Here is a 20,217-nt window from a genome sequence, read left to right on the forward strand (position 1 = left end):
AGGTGTATTTTTATCTGTTTTCTAAATCTAATTTTACTACTTGCATGAGTTTCTTGATGTGGAATAGAATTCCATGTAGTCATGGCTCTATGTAGTACTGTGCACCTCCCATGGTCTTTTCTGGACTTTGGGACTGTGAAGAGACCTCTGGTGGCATGTCTTGTGGGGTATGCATGGGTGTTCGAGTTGTGTATCAGCAGTTCAAACAGACAGCTGGGTGCATTAAACATGTCAATTTCTCTCACAAATACAAGTAGTAATGAAGTCAATCTCTCCTCCACTTTGAGCCAGGAGAGATTTACATGCGTATTATTAATGTTAGATTTCTATGCACATCTACGAGCCAGCTGTGCTGTCCTGTTCTGAGCCAATTGATGATAGACAACAATATTTTTTTTTACCTCTTCCACACTGACTTTACGGATTTCAAAATTACAATTCTTGTCTTTCATAATTTGGTCAGATATACTTAGATGTGTAGTGTCAGCGTTTGTTGCTGATATGTCATGCCTAAATTTGTTAATCTTTAAATTTGTTTTTTAATTTTTTTTATTTCACCTTTATTTAACCAGGTAGGCAAGTTGAGAACAAGTTCTCATTTACAATTGCGACCTGGCCAAGATAAAGCAAAGCAGTTCGATACATACAACGACACAGAGTTACACATGGAGTAAAACAAACATACAGTCAATAATACAGTATAAACAAGTCTATATACGATGTGAGCAAATGAGGTGAGATAAGGGAGGTAAAGGCAAAAAAAAAGGCCATGGTTGCAAAGTAAATACAATATAGCAAGTAAAACACTGGAATGGTAGATTTGCAGTGGAAGAATGTGCAAAGTAGAAATAAAAATAATGGGGTGCAAAAGGGCAAAATAAATAAAATAAATACAGTAGGGAAAGAGGTCCGGATTAAAAGCGTAACCAAAGTAAACTGCCTGTTTCTCAGGCCCAGAAGCTAGGATATGCATATAATTGATTTCGATTTCGATAGGAAACACTCAAAAGTTTCTAAAACAGTTAAAAGTATGTCTGTGAGTATAACAGAAATTATATGGCAGGCAAAACCCCAAGGACAAACCATCACCCCCAAAAAAACTATTCAGCTTACCACTGTTGTCAATGGCTAGTACTATAATTATGAGCCCAAGTCCTCCCAAATTGCAATTCCTATGGCTTCCACTAGATGTCAACAGTCTTTAGAAAGAGTTTCAGGTTGGTTTTTGGAAAAATGACCCAGAAATTGTAGTTTTTCTAGGTGGCTCCCATTTTGGCTGTAGTGTTTCCAAGCGCGTGGAGGAAAACGCATTCTTTCTTATTTATCTCCGGTAATGAACATACTATTCTCCGTCTTCAATTGTATCATTTATTTCCGTATTAGGATAGCTAAGGTTTGATTATAAACGTTGTTTGACTTGTTTGGAAAAGTTTATTGGTAACGTTTGGGATTAATTTTGTATGCATTTTGATGGAGGGAAACTGAGTGGATAATTGACTGAAGCGCGCAGCTAAACTGAGTTTTTATGAATATAAAGAAGGACATTACCGAACAAAAGGACCATTTGTGATGTAACTGGGACCTTTTGGTGTGCCAACAGAAGAAGATTATAAAAGGTAAGGCATTTTTTATATCGCTATTTCTGACTTTTGTGTCGCACCTGCCTGGTTGAAATATGTTTTTCATGTGTTGGTATGCGGGGCGCTGTCCTCAGATAATCGCATGGTTTGCTTTCACCGTAAAGCCTTTTTGAAATCTGACAAGTTAAGCTTTATTTTGATGTATTGCACTTGTGATTTTTTGAATTTAAATATTTATAGTAATTTAATTTGTATTTGGCGCTCTGCAATTTCACCGGATGTTGTCGAGGTGTTCCGCTAGCGGCACGCCTATCCCAATGAGATTTTAAGGTTCTCCAGAGCGTTTTACTATCATTCTTTATGTCATTTATCTTTGTTTCATAGTGCAGTTTCTTCTTCTTTTTTATTCAGTTTAGTCACATGATTTCTCAATTTATAGTATGTTTGCCAAAGATTCAGCAGGCTACTGGCCTACCGGCCTTACACAGATTATTGTAGCTCTGCTTGAGTCACTTTTATAGATAACTTTGACACCTTCTGGAAACAGAAGATATTCTACAGGAATGACGGAGTCCATCCAAATCATCTTGGCTCCTGGACTCTGTCCACGCATTTCAAGGCTGCGTTGAAACAATGACTTATCAATGACCCAAGACCAACTCAGTTTATCCCTACCATTGTGACAATGAGTCGTCAAAATGCTGCATTAAATGTACATTATCCTATGGGTGTTGGCAAACACAACGTTAGTAACTTAATTCATGTACACCTAATTGCACCGAATACTTCTGTTTATCCTACAGGTATTGTATGCAGTAATCATGAGCCTATGAACCAGAGTTACACTGTTAGCGCTGAGGCGGTGTGTCCTAGTTGGAGGACCACTTTGTGCAGCTCATCCTGCACTATCAAGTTACTTCCGATAAGCTTCCCAGTCAAGCAATAAAAACAGTCAAGCAACCCAGAAAAGTGCAAAAAATAGCCCATATTAACATATGCAGCCTGAGTAACACGGTCCATGAAGTCAATAACTTGCTTGTAACAGATGACATTCATATTCTGACAATCTCTGAAACTCACTTAGATAATACCTTTGATGATACATGGTTATAACATTTACCAAAAAGACAGAAATGCCAACGGAGGTGGTGTTGCGGTCTATATTCAGAACCATATTCCTGTAAAGCTTAGAGACAATCTAATGTTAAATACTGTTGATGAAAGCCAGTCAATATTTAAACCATTCAGAAAATATACCTCTCTGTTTATATCATATACATTATCAAGCATTTCACACATGTTATCCAGATACTGGTGGTCTATAGCAGCTTCCCACCAGAAATGGCTTTAGGTGAGGCATATTAACCTGTAACCATAATACTTCAACATGATTTTAAACATGAAATCATCTCTAATCTTTACAGGAATGTGGTTCTGAATATGAATGGCCACACCTACACCTTTTGTATTTCTTTCTTTTCTGTAGATGTTATAACCATGTATTGCTACCAATGTGTCATCACAGGTATTATCTAAGTGAGTTTCAGAGATTGTCAGAATTCAAATGTCATCTGTTACAAGCTGTCACGAATCCCGTTTCCTGAGTCTGTTTTTTGTCTATGTTCTGTCCTGGAGTTTTTTTTCCGGCGTCCTGGAACGCACCCTGTCTGGTTGCCGGGCAATGTAGCCAGTTGGGTTTTCTGATTACCCGCACCTGTATCCCATCAGCTATCTGCACACCTGGTCCTGATCATCATCTCTCCTCTTCATAAGCCCGGACCTGACATCCATTCCCTGCCGGATCGTTAGCCATGAACAGTATGTTGTGCCATAGTATCAGCCTCAAGTTGGATAGAATTTGTTTTGTTGTTTTTTTCGTATTGCTTGCCTTAAACTTACCTTCGTTTGTTCTGTCTTCAGTTACTCACCCGGATCATTTACCCCATTCCCGCCTGGTCGTCGGAGGATTCCGCTTCCCCATTGGATCCACCTATTTACTCCCATCAACTCACCACCGATGCCTGATACGCCACCTGGATATATCTACCCATTCACATTCACTTGTAAATAAATACTCACCTTCTTCCTACTCTCCTTGTCCTGGTCTGCTTCTGGGTTCGATTTTGAAGAAACGTGACAGAACGATCTGGCCAAGGATGAACCCAGCGGACCTGGACTCCGTTTGCCATGCCATTACCCAGCAGGGGCGGACATTGGGACAACACAATACGGCGCTACAGGAGATAGCGGGTTCAATCCAGAACTTATCTACTAGCTTGACACAGATCTAGGATCAGCTCAGTTTGCCGGCGATTCATTCACCACCTGTGTCACCCATCTCACCTGCCGTGTCTGGTGCGGTTTCCTTCCGTGAACCCAAGGTACCGACGCCTGATAAATATGAAGGGGATTTGGGAAGATGCCGTTCTTTTCTTATGCAGTGTGGGTTAGTGTTTGATCTGCAGCCCCATTCTTACGCCACTGACAAGGCTAGGATAGCCTTTGTTATTGAACTGCTGCGTGGAAGAGCTCTGGAATGGGCTTCAGCCGTTTGGGAACAACAGGGGACCTGCATGGCTTCATACCAGGAGTTCACGGGAGAGATGAGAAAGCTTTTTGACCATCCAGTCCGAGGTAAGGACGCAGCTAAACGTTTGTTCACTCTTCGCCAAGGAGCTCGCAGTGTGGCAGACTTTATGATCGAGTTCAGGACATTGTCTGTGGAGAGTGGTTGGAATGAGGAGTCACTACAAGCAGCTTTTTACCATGGGTTGTCGGAGCAACTCAAGGACGAGCTGATATCCTATCCAGAGCCTAGTGATCTAGACAGCTTGGTCGCCTTAGCTATTCAGGTAGATAATAGAGTCCGAGAGAGAAGGAGGGAGAAGCAGTGGGGTCCATCTAATCAATCTGAGACTCGGTTACCATTCGGGTCAGGAAGTGGACCAGAACGGGTTGATAATTTTCCTTCACACGGGATTAGTGGAGGAGTCCTGCCGCCAGATCCTGAACCTATGCAAGTGGGGCGGCACGGGTTAACAAAGGACGAGCGCCAACGTAGACGTGAGACCAACAGCTGCCTCTACTGTGGTAGCTCGGGACATTACATCTCCGTTTGTCCTCAGCGCCCGTTAAACTGCTCGGCTCGTTAAGTTTGGGAGGTTTGTTAGCGAGCCAGTTTCAACCTCTCAAGAGCCCTGTCAGACCTCGTTTTCCTGCTACCCTCATAAATAAGAATCAGAGTTTAGCGATTAACGCTTTCATCGATTCAGGTGCCGATGACAGCTTCATTGATGCCGACTTAGTGGAACAGCTGGGGCTTTCCAAGGAGCAATTACCGGAAGCCATTGAAGCAACCACTCTGAACGGCAGTATTCTGGCACGGATCACTATGAGGACTGAACCGGTTAAGATGTTGTTGTCGGGGAATCATTCAGAGGTTATTTCTTTTTTAATTTTGCCTTCCCCCCATGTTCCTCTGGTTCTTGGATACCCCTGGCTAAGAGAACACAATCCTTCGTTCGATTGGGTGACTGGTAAGGTAACTAGTTAGAGCATTGAGTGCCATGCTAACTGCCTCAGGACTGCCTGTTCTCATGCTGTCCCCAGTCGGGTCAGTGAGTCTGCTCCTCCTGATTTGTCCTTGGTTCCTGAAACATATCACGAGTTGGGTGAGGTGTTCAGTAAGCAGAAAGCTCAGTCACTTCCTCCCCACCGACCTTATGATTGTACAATTAAGCTGTTCCCTGGAGCTGCCTTTCCCAAGGGACGGTTATACAGTATTTCTCGACCTGAGAGGGAAGCCCTGGAGACCTACATTAAGGAGTCTCTTGCTGCAGGTCTCATTCGTCCCTCGTCATCACCCCTGGGAGCTGGATTTTTTTTTTGTGAGTAAGAAGGATGGCTCTCTTCGACCGTGTATTGATTATCGGGGGTTAAATGATATTACGGTTAAGAACAAGTACCCCTTGCCCTTGATGAGCTCCGCTTTCGATTCTTTACAGGGTGCTACTGTGTTTACGAAGCTTGATCTACGCAATGCGTATCATCTGGTTCGGATCAAAGAGGGGGACGAGTGGTTGACTGGATTCAATACACCTATGGGACATTTCGAGTACCAGGTGATGCCGTTTGGACTTTCCAACGCTCCAGCAGTGTTCCAAGGTTTGGTGAATGACGTGCTGAGGGATATGATCGGTCTGTTTGTGTTCGTTTACCTGGATGACATCCGGATTTTCTCCAAGGAGCTTTCCAGCCACATCCAGCATGTTAAGCAGGTTCTGCAGCGGTTATTGGAGAACCGTCTGTTTGTGAAGGCAGAGAAGTGTGATTTTCACGCCCACACTACATCCTTCCTCGGGTACATCATCTCCAGGGGTGAGATCAAGATGGACCAAGAGAAGGTTCGGGCGGTTCGGGATTGGGCCCGGCCCGGTACGAGAATGCAGCTCCAGAGATTCCTGGGATTTGCGAACTTCTATCGGAGGTTTATCCGTGATTACAGCCGGGTGGCCGCCCCTTTAACTGCGCTGACGTCTTGCACCAGAATTTTCTGTTGGACTCCTGAGGCAGACCGAGCATTTCTGAACTTGAAGAGCCGATTCACCAACGCGCCGATTCTCTCTCAACCTGACACTTCCCGTCAGTTTGTTGTTGAGGTGGACGCGTCTGATGTGGGGGTGGGCGCCATCCTGTCCCAGCGTAGCTCCACTGACGGTAAACTCCATCCCTGCGCCTTCTACTCTTGTCGTCTTTCACCAGCTGAGAGAAACTATGATGTGGGTAACCGGGAGCTTCTCGCTGTGAAGCTTGCCTTGGAGGAGTGGCGTCACTGGTTGGAGGGAGCGGAGCAACCGTTTTTGGTCTGGACTGACCACAAGAATCTGGCTTACGTGCAATCGGCTAAACGTCTCAACTCCCGTCAGGCCAGGTGGGCTTTGTTTTTCGGACGCTTCAATTTTTCCCTGACGTTCCGACCTGGGTCGAAGAACGGCAAAGCGGACGCCTTGTCCCGGATGTTCTCCAAGACGGATGAGAGTGGGGCCAAGACTGAGACGATTCTTCCCCAGAACCTTGTCGTGGGAGCCGTTACATGGAGGATTGAGGAGGATGTGATGGCGGCCCTTCGGACGCAGCCCGGCCCCGGTAACGGTCCACCCGGTCGGTTGTTCGTGCCTGAGTTGGTCCGTTCTGCTGTTCTTCAGTGGTCCCACGCCAGCAAGATAGCTTGTCACCCTGGCGTTGCTCGGACTATGGCGCTACTGCGCAGACGATTTTGGTGGCCTGCCATGGGAGAGGATACCCGGAGGTTTGTTGCCGCATGTTCTGTTTGTGCTCAGAACAAAAGTACCAATCGGCCCAGCTCTGGGCTTCTTCACCCCCTACCTATTCCTTGGCGACCTTGGTCGCATCTGGCCCTGGATTTTGTCACGGGATTGCCCCCTTCAGTCTGACCATTGTGGACAGATTCAGCAAGTTTGCTCATTTTGTCCCTCTCTCCAAGCTTCCATCTGCCACGGAGACGTCCGAGATCCTGGTTAGGGAGATTTTCAGGGTCCACGGATTGCCCAGTGACATTGTTTCTGACCGTGGTCCTCAGTTTACCTCTGCTGTCTGAAGATCCTTCTGTTTGGCCATTGGAGCTACAGTCAGTCTCACTTCTGGATTTCACCCACAATCTAATGGTCAGGCGGAGAGAGCCAACCAGAAGATGGAGTCCACGCTGCGTTGTCTTGTCTCCTCTGATCCCACCTTTTGGTCATCTCAATTACCCTGGGTCGAGTATGCCCATAATACCCTTCCTTCATCTGCCACTGGGATGTCTCCCTTCCAATGCGTGTACGGATACCAACCTCCCTTGTTTCCTTCTCAGGAGAGGGATCTTTCGGTCCCTTCTGTCCAGGCCCACATTCGTCGTTGCCACCGGACCTGGCATCGGGCCAGGAAGGTCCTCCTTAGAGTTTCTGACCGGTATCAGATCCAGGCGAATCGTCGCCGTATTCCTGCTCCCGCTTATACCATCGGAGATAAGGTTTGGTTGGCTACACGGGATCTTCCTCTACGGACTGAGTCGAGGAAACTGTCACCAAAGTTCATTGGTCCGTTCGTGGTGGTGAGAATCATTAACCCTGTTGTGGTCCGACTCAAATTGCCGGCAACGCTTCGAGTACACCCCACCTTTCATGTCTCCTGCCTCAAGCCGGTTCACCTCAGTCCTCTGTTGCCCCCTCCTCCTCGTCCTCCTCCTCCTCGGATGATCGGAGGTGGTCCTGTCTACACGGTGCGCCGCATCATGGACTCCAGACGGCGGGGTCGAGGGTTCCAGTATTTAGTGGATTGGGAAGGATATGGTCCTGAGGAGAGGAGTTGGATTCCTCGGCGTCAGATCCTTGACGATGACCTGCTTCGTGACTTTTACCGCCTCCACCCTGGCGCTCCGGGTAGTCCGCCCGGTGGCGTTCGTCGGAGGGGGGGTACTGTCACGAATCCCGTTTCCTGAGTCTGTTTTTTGCCTATGTTCTGTCCTGGAGTGTTTTTTTCCGGCGTCCTGGAACGCACCCTGTCTGGTTGCCGGGCAATGTAGCCAGTTGGGTTTTCTGATTACCCGCATCTGTATCCCATCAGCTATCTGCACACCTGGTCCTGATCATCATCTCTCCTCTTCATAAGCCCGGACCTGAAATCCATTCCCTGCCGGATCGTTAGCCATGAACAGTATGTTGTGCCATAGTATCAGCCTCAAGTTGGATAGAATTTGTTTTGTTGTTTTTTTCGTATTGCTTGCCTTAAACTTACCTCCGTTTGTTCTGTCTTCAGTTACTCATCCCGGATCATTTACCCCATTCCCGCCTGGTCGTCGGAGGATTCCGCTTCCCCATTGGATCCACCTATTTACTCCCATCAACTCACCACCGATGCCCGCTACGCCACCTGGATATATCTACCCATTCACATTCACTTGTAAATAAATACTCACCTTCTTCCTACTCTCCTTGTCCTGGTCTGCTTCTGGGTTCGATTTTGAAGAAACGTGACACAAGCAAGTTATTGATTTCATTGACCTTGTTTCTTAAGTTAGATATGTTAACATGGGTTACTTTTAGCACTTTTCTGAGATGGTTGATTGTTTTTATTGCTTATCGGGTGTTTGTTGGTGTCAAGGAGAGACCCAATCGGTTCTTTAAAATCCTTCTTCAGCTGTTCTGAGCTGCCCTTCATAATGCCCACATGAACTATGATATAATCAATTTCCTGTTGCAGGTTTAATGTTAGAGAGCAGCTTATTGATGTCCTGATGAGGGTTTATAATGTTAGGGAGCAGCTTATTGATGTCCTGATGCAGGTTTATAATGTTAGGGAGCAGCTTATTGATGTCCTGATGCAGGTTTATAATGTCTGGGAGCAGCTTATTGATGTCCTGCTGCAGGTTTATAATGTTATGGAGTAGCTTATTGATGTCCTGATGCCGGTTTATAATGTCTGGGAGCAGATTATTGATGTCCTGATGCAGGTTTATAATGTTAGGGAGCAGATTATTGATGTCCTGATGCTGGTTTATAATGTTTGGGAGCAGCTTATTCATGTCCTGATGCAGGTTTATAATGTTTGGGAGCAGTTTATTGATGTCCTGATGCAGGTTTATAATGTTAGGGAGCAGCTTATTGATGTCCTGATGCAGGTTTATAATGTTAGGGAGCAGCTTATTGATGTCCTGATGCTGGTTTATAATGTTAGGGAGCAGCTTATTGATGTCCTGATGCCGGTTTATAATGTCTGGGAGCAGATTATTGATGTCCTGATGCAGGTTTATAATGTCTGGGAGCACCTTATTCATGTCCTGATGCAGGTTTATAATGTTAGGGAGCAGATTATTGATGTCATGTACTCGTGCCTCTGGATAGCACAACGTGTTTTCTCCAGGGACTGAGAACTGTCAAATACAACGGCCGGAGAAGGGGATGGAGAAATCCGCCCATTCCCACCCCTCACACAATTTCGTTGAACCTTTCACGGGCCCACAAGTAGCAGGATAACGTTTGCCCGCTGCTCCTGGTGATAGGTCCAACCCTCCCACAGCACTGGTTACTACTGGCCTCGAAACCAACACCTGAGTTTTCTATCTATTTTAATGGTTCTTCAATTTTGTAAACAACCAATATTTTTCAGTCATGGCTTATTGTTTATATAATTTTCATGCTAATCAAACTATTCAATTATCACTTGTGCCCATTGTCATCCTATGGAGGCATAGCCATGGTAGCCAAAATAATGGCCTGCCCAGCAATTTTATATATGACCATAAGCATGATGGGATGTTAATTGTTTAATTTACTCAAGAACCACACCTGTGTGGAAGCATCTGCTTTCAATATACTTTGTATCCCTCATTTACTAAAGCGTTTCCATTATTTTAGAAGTTACCTGTACATGCTACATGTTAGACTTTTTGGGCTTTTCTGGAGAGCTGGTGGGGGATACTATTTGTAAATCATGGTTGATTTAAGCAATAAGGCTTGTTGTATATTGGCCAATATACCACGGCTAAGGGCTGTTCTTAGCCGTGGTATATTGGCCATACACCACAACCTGAGGTGCCTTATTGCTATTATAAACTGGTTACCAACCTAAATAAAACAGTAAACAAGTATTTTTGTGTCATACTCGTGGTATATTGTCTGATATACACAAATTTGAAATGCTGTTTCAACCAATCAGCATCCAGGACCCAAACTAACCAGTTCATAATATGGTTTAGCTTTCAACAGGTTGATATGTATGATGTGATTTAGATGAAGTCTATGAGCTTTGGTGAGCTTTGGTGTAACAATGTTCAATGTTCCCTACATTTTTATGGAGTCTAAACCTTTATTGGTTAATTTGCCGGACCTGAACTAAAAAGCAAGCTTAAGGAAGATTCTCAGTTCAAAGGATTTTTTTGTCCAGTTTTACACTAAATCTGTGTCTGGGAAATTGGTCTTATAGGTTCGTAAGTAACTGAGGGTGATTTAATTAACTCACATCTGCCTGGACGATGATGCAGTCCTGGTCCTTGTCCACCTGTAGCTGGGGGATGACGGGCAGCGCATCCTGTGACTCCGACATGGCCATGACCACGGCCAGCGCCTCTTCCTCCTCAGCCTCCATCTTCTCCTTGCACTTCTGGTGCTGCGTCACGTCCTCACTGTACGTCCCCACAGCCCCCCCTCCCCCTGGCATGTCCCCAACCTGCTCTGGCGATAGCACGGCCACCTCCGACTGGAAGGTGACGCTGGTGGCATCGCCGGCTGCCGATATTGAGGTTTCCAAGAGGTCTTCCATGGAGGAATTGAGCTCGCCTGAGGCGTTCAAGGCGCAGAACTTCTCCTCCACGGGGGTGAAGCAGCTGTCCTCGCTGGTGATAAGGGTGGTGGCTCCCCCCATGTGGCCCCCTGTGGAGAGGCCTTCGCCTCCAGAGGTGCTAGTAGAAAGGCTGGTCGACTCCCACTGGAGGTCCAGCTTAGAGACCCTTGAGGTGGGCGGGGTGCAGAGGACCTTGGGCCCCTCGGGGGTGGTGGATCGGGAGGGCTTTGGTCTGTGGATCTGGCTGGAGGGGACGTGTCGCTCCTGGGTGAAGCAGGGGGAGGGGAGCTGCTTCTCAGGGTCCTTGCTGCTACAGGGCTTCTGCTGGTGGAACATGCGCTGGGCGCCAGGGGAGAAAGAGGAGGCAGAAGATGCCAGCTTGCTTGGGACGAAACTCTGGGGTCGGGGTTTGGGATTGCTGTCAGGGCCCGGGAAGGAGGTGGAGCGCGAGGGGAGGCTAGGGGCTTGGCTGGAAGAGGAGGAGTTCAGAAACTGGCTGAGGAGGCAGTTACGTGCCCGAACAGGGAGCTTTGGGTGCCCGACATGGGCCCCACTGCACGCGGAAGCTGCCATATCGGGATGCCAAGTACTAGTCGAAATGGCCGCTAACTTCTCAGTTATATCCTCAGGACTTGCTTCCACCTTGCCAAAGCAACCTCTCCCTCCCTTTCCACTGGCTAGCTGAATCGTATGCGTTGGTGTGTTGCTATCGGTCATGTTGGGCGAGTTCTGAGGTGCGGAGGGCTTCAGGAAGGCGGCGCTGACCAGTTCATGTGCCTCACTGGCGCTGTACTCCATGATCTCCAGGCTCAGATTGAGGGCGTCCAGGATGTCCATCTCCTCGGCGATGGCGAGCAAGCGGCGGCGCATGCGGGCGTAGTGCGTGGAGCTGATGATGCTAAGCATGTCCAGGAGTTTGACGAAGACATGCGGCACTCGGGCCACCATGCGCGCGGCACTCAGGAAAATGCGGCGAGACAACTTACCCACCATGGAGTGGGAGTTGTCGGTGGACTGCAACGCGAAGCTCAGCAAGGGAAGCAGCTTCTGATACCTGGAGAGAGGAGAAGGGCAACTTAAAAGCCTGTGTCTCAAATGACTCCCTATTCCATAGAAAGTGTAGAATTTTTTGCAATGAATGCACTGTGTGAGATACAAATGTATGATTCAAGATAGTGTTATCCAGAATGGAGAGTGGTTATGAGCCTACATATTATTACTTGAAAAAAAGGTTTAGCATTTCCATAATGCTACCAACATTACAAATAGCCCAAACTACTGAATAACAAACTACAAATCAGGACACCATTTCTACTAAAGTTTGAGGTGTTTATTAAAAGGCCCAGATAATATATAATAGAACCTTAGGAGTTTGGCATTGCACATTTAGATTAATGGACCAGGTCAAGGCTATGTGTCAAAGGCTACGCACTCCAGTCTATACCAGGCTATACCTACTCAGTGGCCTTGTGGTTAGAGTGTCCGCCCTGAGACTGGGAGTTTGATTCCCGGCCGAGTCATACCAAAAACTGTAAAAATGGGACCCGGGGCGGCAGGTGGCGCTATTTTAACTCACATTAGGCTGTCAACCATGTCCAATCACCATCTCCATGTCCATGTTTCAAAAGCCAATCATGTATAGCTTCTCATTCTTTGGAAGAAGGACACAGCCTCACACCACTCCATATTTCGAACAATGGAGGGGTGCGACGCTATTGGATGACTCTTTCAACCACTTAGGAAAAAAAGAGCGACGTCCAGACAGTGCACGATCGAGAAAGAACTGGAGCTAGCTAGCTAGCCAACCTTCTCCAACTTTCTCTTGGGCTATCAGATTAAAAACATGAATTATACTGCAATGCTGATATTAACCACAGCCCACTTGTTTTCCAACAATAGAATTTAAATTGTAACCTCTAACTTGTGGCTATCAATAGCTGCTACATAGCTTAGCTACCTGGCAAGCTAGATAGCTAGCTAGCATAGTAACAGTATAGTACATTTACAGTAACTCTCTTTTTCATAGGTAAGAGAACTGTCCACGAAAAATATAATGCTATCTGCTAACATTACCATGGCTAAGTTATTGCCCATTTTAGTAAATGCTATTCAGCTAGCTAAGTTCATTAGCTATCTAGCTAATGTTTGCTATCTATGTAAACAGCTTTGCTATCTATGTAAACAGGTCACACATATCATTCGGTAACGTTACAATAGCATTGACTTTCAATGGGGGGAGCTATCAACGTTTGTTTTGACTAGTTATTATGTGATTATGCCTGCTAAATTAGATAATCCTGTCACGCCCTGGCCTTAGTTATCTTTGTTTTCTATATTATTTTGGTTAGGTCAGGGTGTGACATGGGGGATTAATGTGTTTTTTCTGGTCTAGGGGTTTTGTATGTTTATGGGATGTTTTCTAGTCTAGGTATTTATGTAAGTCTTTGGTTGCCTAGATTGGTTCTCAATTAGAGGCAGGTGTTTATCGATGTCTCTAATTGGGAACCATATTTAGGCAGCCATGTTCTTTGGGTATTTTGTGGGTGGTTGTCTTCTGTCTTAGTGTCATTGCACCAGATAGGACTGTTTCGGTTTTCACATTTATTGTTTTGTATTTTGTAGTGTTCTCGGTTATCGTCTATATTAAACATGATGAACACTAACCACACTGCATTTTGGTCCTCCTCTCCTTCAACGGAAGAAACCGTTACAAATCCTGTGCTGCTCAGTAGGTAGAGCATGGCACTTACAATGCCAGCATGAAAAAAAGTATGAAAATGTATGCACTCACAACTGTAAGTCGCTCTGCTAAATTACGTAAATGTCAATAAGGCTTTGATATCCAGGTTGTAAACTTGTCAAGCCATAGCTACTGTAAAATGCCCTGCAGTGCATTCAGAAAGTATTCAGACTCCTTGACATTTTTCACATTTTGTTACATTACAGCCTTATTCTAAAATGGATTAAATGTTTTTTAACCTCATCAAGGTACACACAATACCCCATTTATGTAAGTATTCAGACCCTTTACTCAGTACTTTGTTGAAGCACCTTTGGCAGCGATTACAGCCTTGATTCTTCCTGGGTATTACGCTACAAGCTTGGCACACATGTATTTGGGGACATTCTTCTCTGAAAATCCTCTCAAGCTCTGTCAGGCTGTATAGGGAGCATCGCTGCACAGCTATTTTCAGGTATCTCCAGAGATGTTCGATCTGGCTCAAGTCCGGGCTCTGGCTGGGCCACTCAAGGACATTCAGAGACTTGTCCCGAAGCCACTTCTGCGTTGTCCTGGCTATGTGCTTAGGGTCGGTGTCCGGTTGGAAGGTGAACCTTTGTCCCAGTCTGTGATTCTAAAGCGCTCGGGAGCAGGTTTTCATCAAGGATCTCTCTGGACTTTGCTCCGTTCATCTTTCCCTCGATCCTGACTAGTCTCCCAGTACCTGCCGCTGAAAAACATCCCCACAACATGATGCTGTGTCCAACATGCTTCACCGTAGGGATGGTGGCAGGTTTCCTCCAGACGTGATGTTTGGCATTCAGGCCAAAGAGTTCAATCTTGGTTTCATCAGACCAGAGAATCTTGTTTCTCAAGGTCAGAGAATCCTTTAGGTGCCTTTTTGGCCGACTCTTAAGCTCTCATGTGCCTTTTACAGAGGAATGGCTTCTATCTGGGTACTCTACCATAAAGGCCTGATTGGTGGAGTGCTGCAGAGATGGTTGTCCTTCTGGAAGGTCCTCCCATCTCCACACAGGAACTCTGGAGCTCTGTCAGAGTGACCATCGGGTTCTTGGTCACCTCCATGGCCAATCTCTTGATTGCTCAGTTTGGCCAGGCGGCCAGCTCTAGGAAGAGTCTTTAAGAATGATAGAGGCCACCGTGTTCTTTGGGACCTTCAATACTGCAGGATATTTTTTGGTACCCTTCCCCAGATCTGTGCTTCGACACAATCCTGTCTCGGAGCTCTACGGACAATTTCTTCGAACTCATGGCTTGGTTTTTGCTCTGACATGCACTGTCAATTGTGGGACCTTATATAAACAGGTGTGTGCCTTTCCAAATCATGTCCAATCAATAGAATTTACCACAGGTGGACTCCAATCAAGTTGAAGAAACAGTTCAAGGAAGATCAATGGAAACAGGATGCACCTGAGCTATTTGTGGTATTTCTGTATTGTTTTTTATTTTTGCAAAAATTTCTAAAAACGTATTTTCTCTTTGTCATTATGGGGTATTGTGTGTAGATTGATGAGAACATGTTTAATTTAATCCATTTTAGAATAAAGCTGTAACTTAACAAAATGTGGAAAAAGTCAAGGGATCTGAACACTTTCTGAATGCACTGTATATACTTACGTACTTGTTTATGAATTAAAATCAGTCAGTCCATGATATAGCCTAGTTGATATAGTCTGACTAATTTGCCATGGTGATTGATTAGCCTACTTGCTTGAATACCGAAAATGTTCCAATAATACCATGCATTCTTATAGGCTTACTATTTTAGCCCAGTTTACATTAGGTTTGACATGTATTGCTAGTTGTTCTTGTGGTAGTCATTCATCCTGCTAATTTCAGATGTCCAAAAAGCCCCACAAGTGAGTGGATGTCTCGCTTGCGGACATTTGCCAACACAGGGGATTGGCTTGCTGATGCGGGCAACAGGCCAGCTCCGAGGCAGGTATGACCTCGTTCAGAAGGTATATGGTAAATGGCAAAACATGCATTGGCCTATAACATTTGAACTGTGTGTTCATCCAGAAAACATGCTGTGTTACTAGAAATACCTGTCATTAAATGTAGGCCTTTACTACTAATGTAAACAGCAACTTAATTATAATATCTGGCCATCAAATTGTCATTGCATTTTGTAACAAAGTATACACAGTGTCAAAGTCCCAAGCTGTGATCTTGTCAACCAAAAAAAACAGGTTAAGGAAAGTTCCAGAGAGAGCTAGAGTTCATCACCCTTTGACTCCTGGTTTCGGGTGTGGGGGATAGGTAGTGGGGTGAGCTGCTTGAGAGTGCTGTGAGATGGTGAAGTCGCCAGCAGGGGCCTTCCTGGTAACACTTTACTTGACACTTAATGCCGTCACACGTTATGACACTGTCCTAACCATGTCATAATATGTCATAACACCTGACTTGGAGGCGAAAGAAATGCACACCTGTTTAGGTTTCGGTGCTGGCTAGCGGAGTAAAACACTTGAAGAAGAAAAGGGGAGCCGCACGCTCTAGGAGCTCAGATGCAATCATTTAATAACCAACGTTTCGACAGACAAGCCCCTTAGTTCCAGTGAAGGGGAATTTTAACACTACAGCATACAATGACATTCTAGACGATTCTGGCCTTCCAACTTTGTGGCAACAAAACAAGGTCCATACAGAAATGGTTTGTCGAGATCGGCATGGAATAACTTGACTGGCCTCACTAATGCTCTTGAGGCTGAATGAAGTCCCCGCAGCAATATTCCAACATCTAGTGGAAAGCCTTCCCAGAAGAGTGGAGGCTGTTATTGCAGCAAAGGGGGGACCAACTCCATATTAATGCCCATGATTTTGGAATGAGCAGGTGTCCACAAGCAGGTGTCCATATACACATTACCGTTCAAAAGTTTGGGGTCACTTAGAAACGTCCTTGTTTTTTGTCCATTAAAATAACATCAAATTGATCAGAAATACAGTGTAGACATTGTTATTGTTGTAAATGACTACTGTAGCTGGAAATGGCTGATTTCTTTATGGAATATCTACATAGGCGTACAGAGGCCCATTATCAGCAATCATCACTCCTGGGTTCCAATGGCACGTTGTGTTAGCTCATCCAAGTTGATCACTTTAAAAGGCTAATTGATCATCAGAAAACATTTTTGCAATAATGTTAACAAAACTGAAAACTGTTGTTCTGATTAAAGAAGCAATACAATTGGTCTTCTTTGGATTAGTTGAGTATCTGGAGGATCAGCATTTGTGGGTTCGATTACAGGCTCAAAATGGCCAGAAACACTTGGCCAAGCACTTTCTTCTGAAATCTCGTCAGTCTATTCTTGTTCTGAGAAATTAAGGATATTCCATGCGAGAAATTGCCAAGAAACTGAACATCTCGTACAACACTGTGTACTACTCCCTTCACAGAACAGCGCAAACGGGCTCTAACCAGAATAGAAAGAGGAGTGGGAGGCCCAACTGAGCAAGAGGACAAGTACATTAGTGTCTAGTTTGAGAAACAGACGCCTCACAAGTCCTCAACTTGCAGCTTCATTAAATAGTACCCGCAAAACACCAGTCAACAGTGAAGAGGCAACTCCAGTTCCTCTGTCCAGTGTCTGTGTTCTTTTGACCACCATTTTTAATGGCCAGTCTGAGATATGTATTTTTCTTTTCAACTCTGCCTAGAAGGCCAGCATCCCGGAGTCGCCTCTTCACTGTTGACGTTGAGACTTGTGTTTTGTACTATTTAATGAAGCTGCCAGTTGAGGACTTGTGAGGTGGTCAACAGTCAACAGTACATTTTCTGAAATTGACCATTTTCAATTGTCATTGTAATTGAGCAGACACTGAACACACACGGACATGTACCTAACCCAATGCTCAGTTACTGATGACTGGAATGTCGATTTCAGGAGCAGGACAAGACACCCTCTTTTTTGACTGATGACTGACATAAGAGAATGTACGTGATAAACCTATCTGGCTTATACTGTATAATTATGGTGGTCATAATGCTTCTTGACAGTGTCATAAAGTGTATTTTCTTAGTCCAAGTAAAGTGACACAGGATGGTCATAATGCTTCATGACAGTGTCATAAAGTGTATTTTCTTAGTCCAAGTAAAGTGACACAGGATGGTCATAATGCTTCATGACAGTGTCATAAAGTGCATTTTCTTAGTCCAAGTAAAGTGACACAGGATGGTCATAATGCTTCTTGACAGTGTCATAAAGTGTATTTTCTTAGTCCAAGTAAAGTGACACAGGATGGTCATAATGCTTCATGACAGTGTCATAAAGTGTATTTTCTTAGTCCAAGTAAAGTGACACAGGATGGTCATAATGCTTCATGACAGTGTCATAAAGTGTATTTTCTTAGTCCAAGTAAAGTGACACAAGATGGTCATAATGCTTCATGACAGTGTCATAAAGTGTATTTTCTTTGTCCAAGTAAACTGACACAGGATGGTCATAATGCTTCATGACAGTGTCATAAAGTGTATTTTCTTAGTCCAAGTAAAGTGACATAGGATGGTCATAATGCTTCATGACAGTGTCATAAAGTGTATTTTCTTAGTCCAAGTAAAGTGACACAGGATGGTCATAATGCTTCATGACAGTGTCATAAAGTGCATTTTCTTAGTCCAAGTAAAGTGACACAGGATGGTCATATTTCTACATGACAGTGTCACATAGAGTATTTTCTTAGTCCAAGTAAAGTGACACAGGATGGTCATAATGCTTCATGACAGTGTCATAAAGTGTATTTTCTTAGTCCAAGTAAAGTGACATAGGATGGTCATAATGCTTCATGACAGTGTCATAAAGTGTATTTTCTTAGTCCAAGTAAAGTGACACAGGATGGTCATAATGCTTCATGACAGTGTCATAAAGTGTATTTTCTTAGTCCAAGTAAAGTGACACAGGATGGTCATAATGCTTCATGACAGTGTCATAAAGTGCATTTTCTTAGTCCAAGTAAAGTGACACAGGATGGTCATAATGCTTCATGACAGTGTCATAAAGTGCATTTTCTTAGTCCAAGTAAAGTGACACAGGATGGTCATATTTCTTCATGACAGTGTCACAGAGTTTTTTCTAAAAGTTATTTTAAAAAAAACATGACTAAATAATGAATCACAACAACAACAAAGGATTTAAGAAACAAACTTTCAAATGAAAGGAATCTTCTTGTCAGGGAATACATGTAGGTTTTGACACATAAAATAACGCATTGTATATTACAACAAGTGTAAATACATAGGGTCATAACCATGTTATGACATATGACATGATGGACAACTCTGCTCGGGGGGCTTCAGAGATGTGTCTACGGATTTCACACCCAGGAGGTAAAATTAATCAAGCTTATAGGCTAAAACTACATGCATTCTCTTTTCTGATTATGGTATCTAATTTCAGTCACTCTCGTGTTCAGCACCTACAGCTCCGCTGTTGCTCAAACTCCTCCATTGAGGACTGCATTGAACTTGTTATCAATGGTAAATATGACATTTTTTGTCACATTTTTCGTCAACTATTGTAGCTATGCTGCCATGATAGAACACTGGTTCCTATAATCCTTATGACATGTGACTTGGTTTCCTCCTCTGTTCATTGTTACTATTAGGTTTTTCTCTCTCTTTGGCAATTCAATAAGCAAAGGTTTTGGGGGCTCTCATGTGTCTGCAGCAAGACAAACCTTAACTTGGCAAGGAAGCCTTCTCAGGTGAATAAAATACAGGCTAACCTGATTTGTAATGATCTGTTTAATTTTAACAGTATAACCTTAAATCATCTCAAATGAACTACGTATTCTTTACAGACACAACATGTCGGTAAAGGGCTCCTGAGTGGCGCAGCGGTCTAAGGCACTACAGTCCCTGGTTCGATTCCAGGCTGTATCACATCCGGCCTGTGATTGGGAGTCCCATAGGGTGGCCCAGCGTCGTCCGGGTTTGCCCGGCATAGAATTTGTTCTTAACTGACTTAGCTAGTAAAATAAAAGTAAAATAAATATATGTCCGTAGCCTGGCCAAGTTGTCTACAGCCTCTGAGTGTTCCTATCATATTAGTCTTGTTTTGCATTCTGACTTTTTCATTTTCAGGAGAGCTGGTTGTTGTGTGGACTACCTGCTCAGGAAGACTGGGAAGGCCATGCAGGACATGGACCCTGATTCGGAGGGGACACATTCTGAGGACTATGCAATGGACACCACAGTTGGCAGTCTTCTGGATGACTTCACCACTCCCGCTGCTCTGCTGCCAGCCCCACCCAGGCTGCTCCCACTAGAGTCCAACATGTTCATCCAGTGCCAAGCCTGCGGCCACCAGTACCTGGCCTGCTTCACCTACAGCCCAGTCTGCTGCCAGCCCCACCCAGGCTGCTCCCACTAGAGTCCAACATGTTCATCCAGTGCCAAGCCTGCGGCCACCAGTACCTGGCCTGCTTCACCTACAGCCCAGTCTGCTGCCAGCCCCACCCAGGCTGCTCCCACTAGAGTCCAACATGTTCATCCAGTGCCAAGCCTGCGGCCACCAGTACCTGGCATGCTTCACCTACAGCCCAGTCTGCTGCCAGCCAACT

General features: G+C 44.8%; 1 protein-coding gene across 1 annotated transcript in view; it reads right to left on the reverse strand.

Annotated features, from left to right (window-relative positions):
- The window catches only part of LOC139388136 (mitogen-activated protein kinase kinase kinase 1-like), a 157,385-nt gene that overhangs the window by 27,814 nt on the left and 109,354 nt on the right, over positions 1–20,217 (reverse strand). Inside the window, exon 14 of the mRNA XM_071134719.1 lies at positions 10,599–11,973. Within this exon, the coding sequence (XP_070990820.1) occupies positions 10,599–11,973 (1,375 nt within the window). The remainder of the gene's footprint in view (positions 1–10,598; positions 11,974–20,217) is intronic.

This window comes from Oncorhynchus clarkii, chromosome 29 (genome assembly GCF_045791955.1).
Source record: "Oncorhynchus clarkii lewisi isolate Uvic-CL-2024 chromosome 29, UVic_Ocla_1.0, whole genome shotgun sequence".
NCBI classification, from domain to species: domain Eukaryota; kingdom Metazoa; phylum Chordata; class Actinopteri; order Salmoniformes; family Salmonidae; genus Oncorhynchus; species Oncorhynchus clarkii.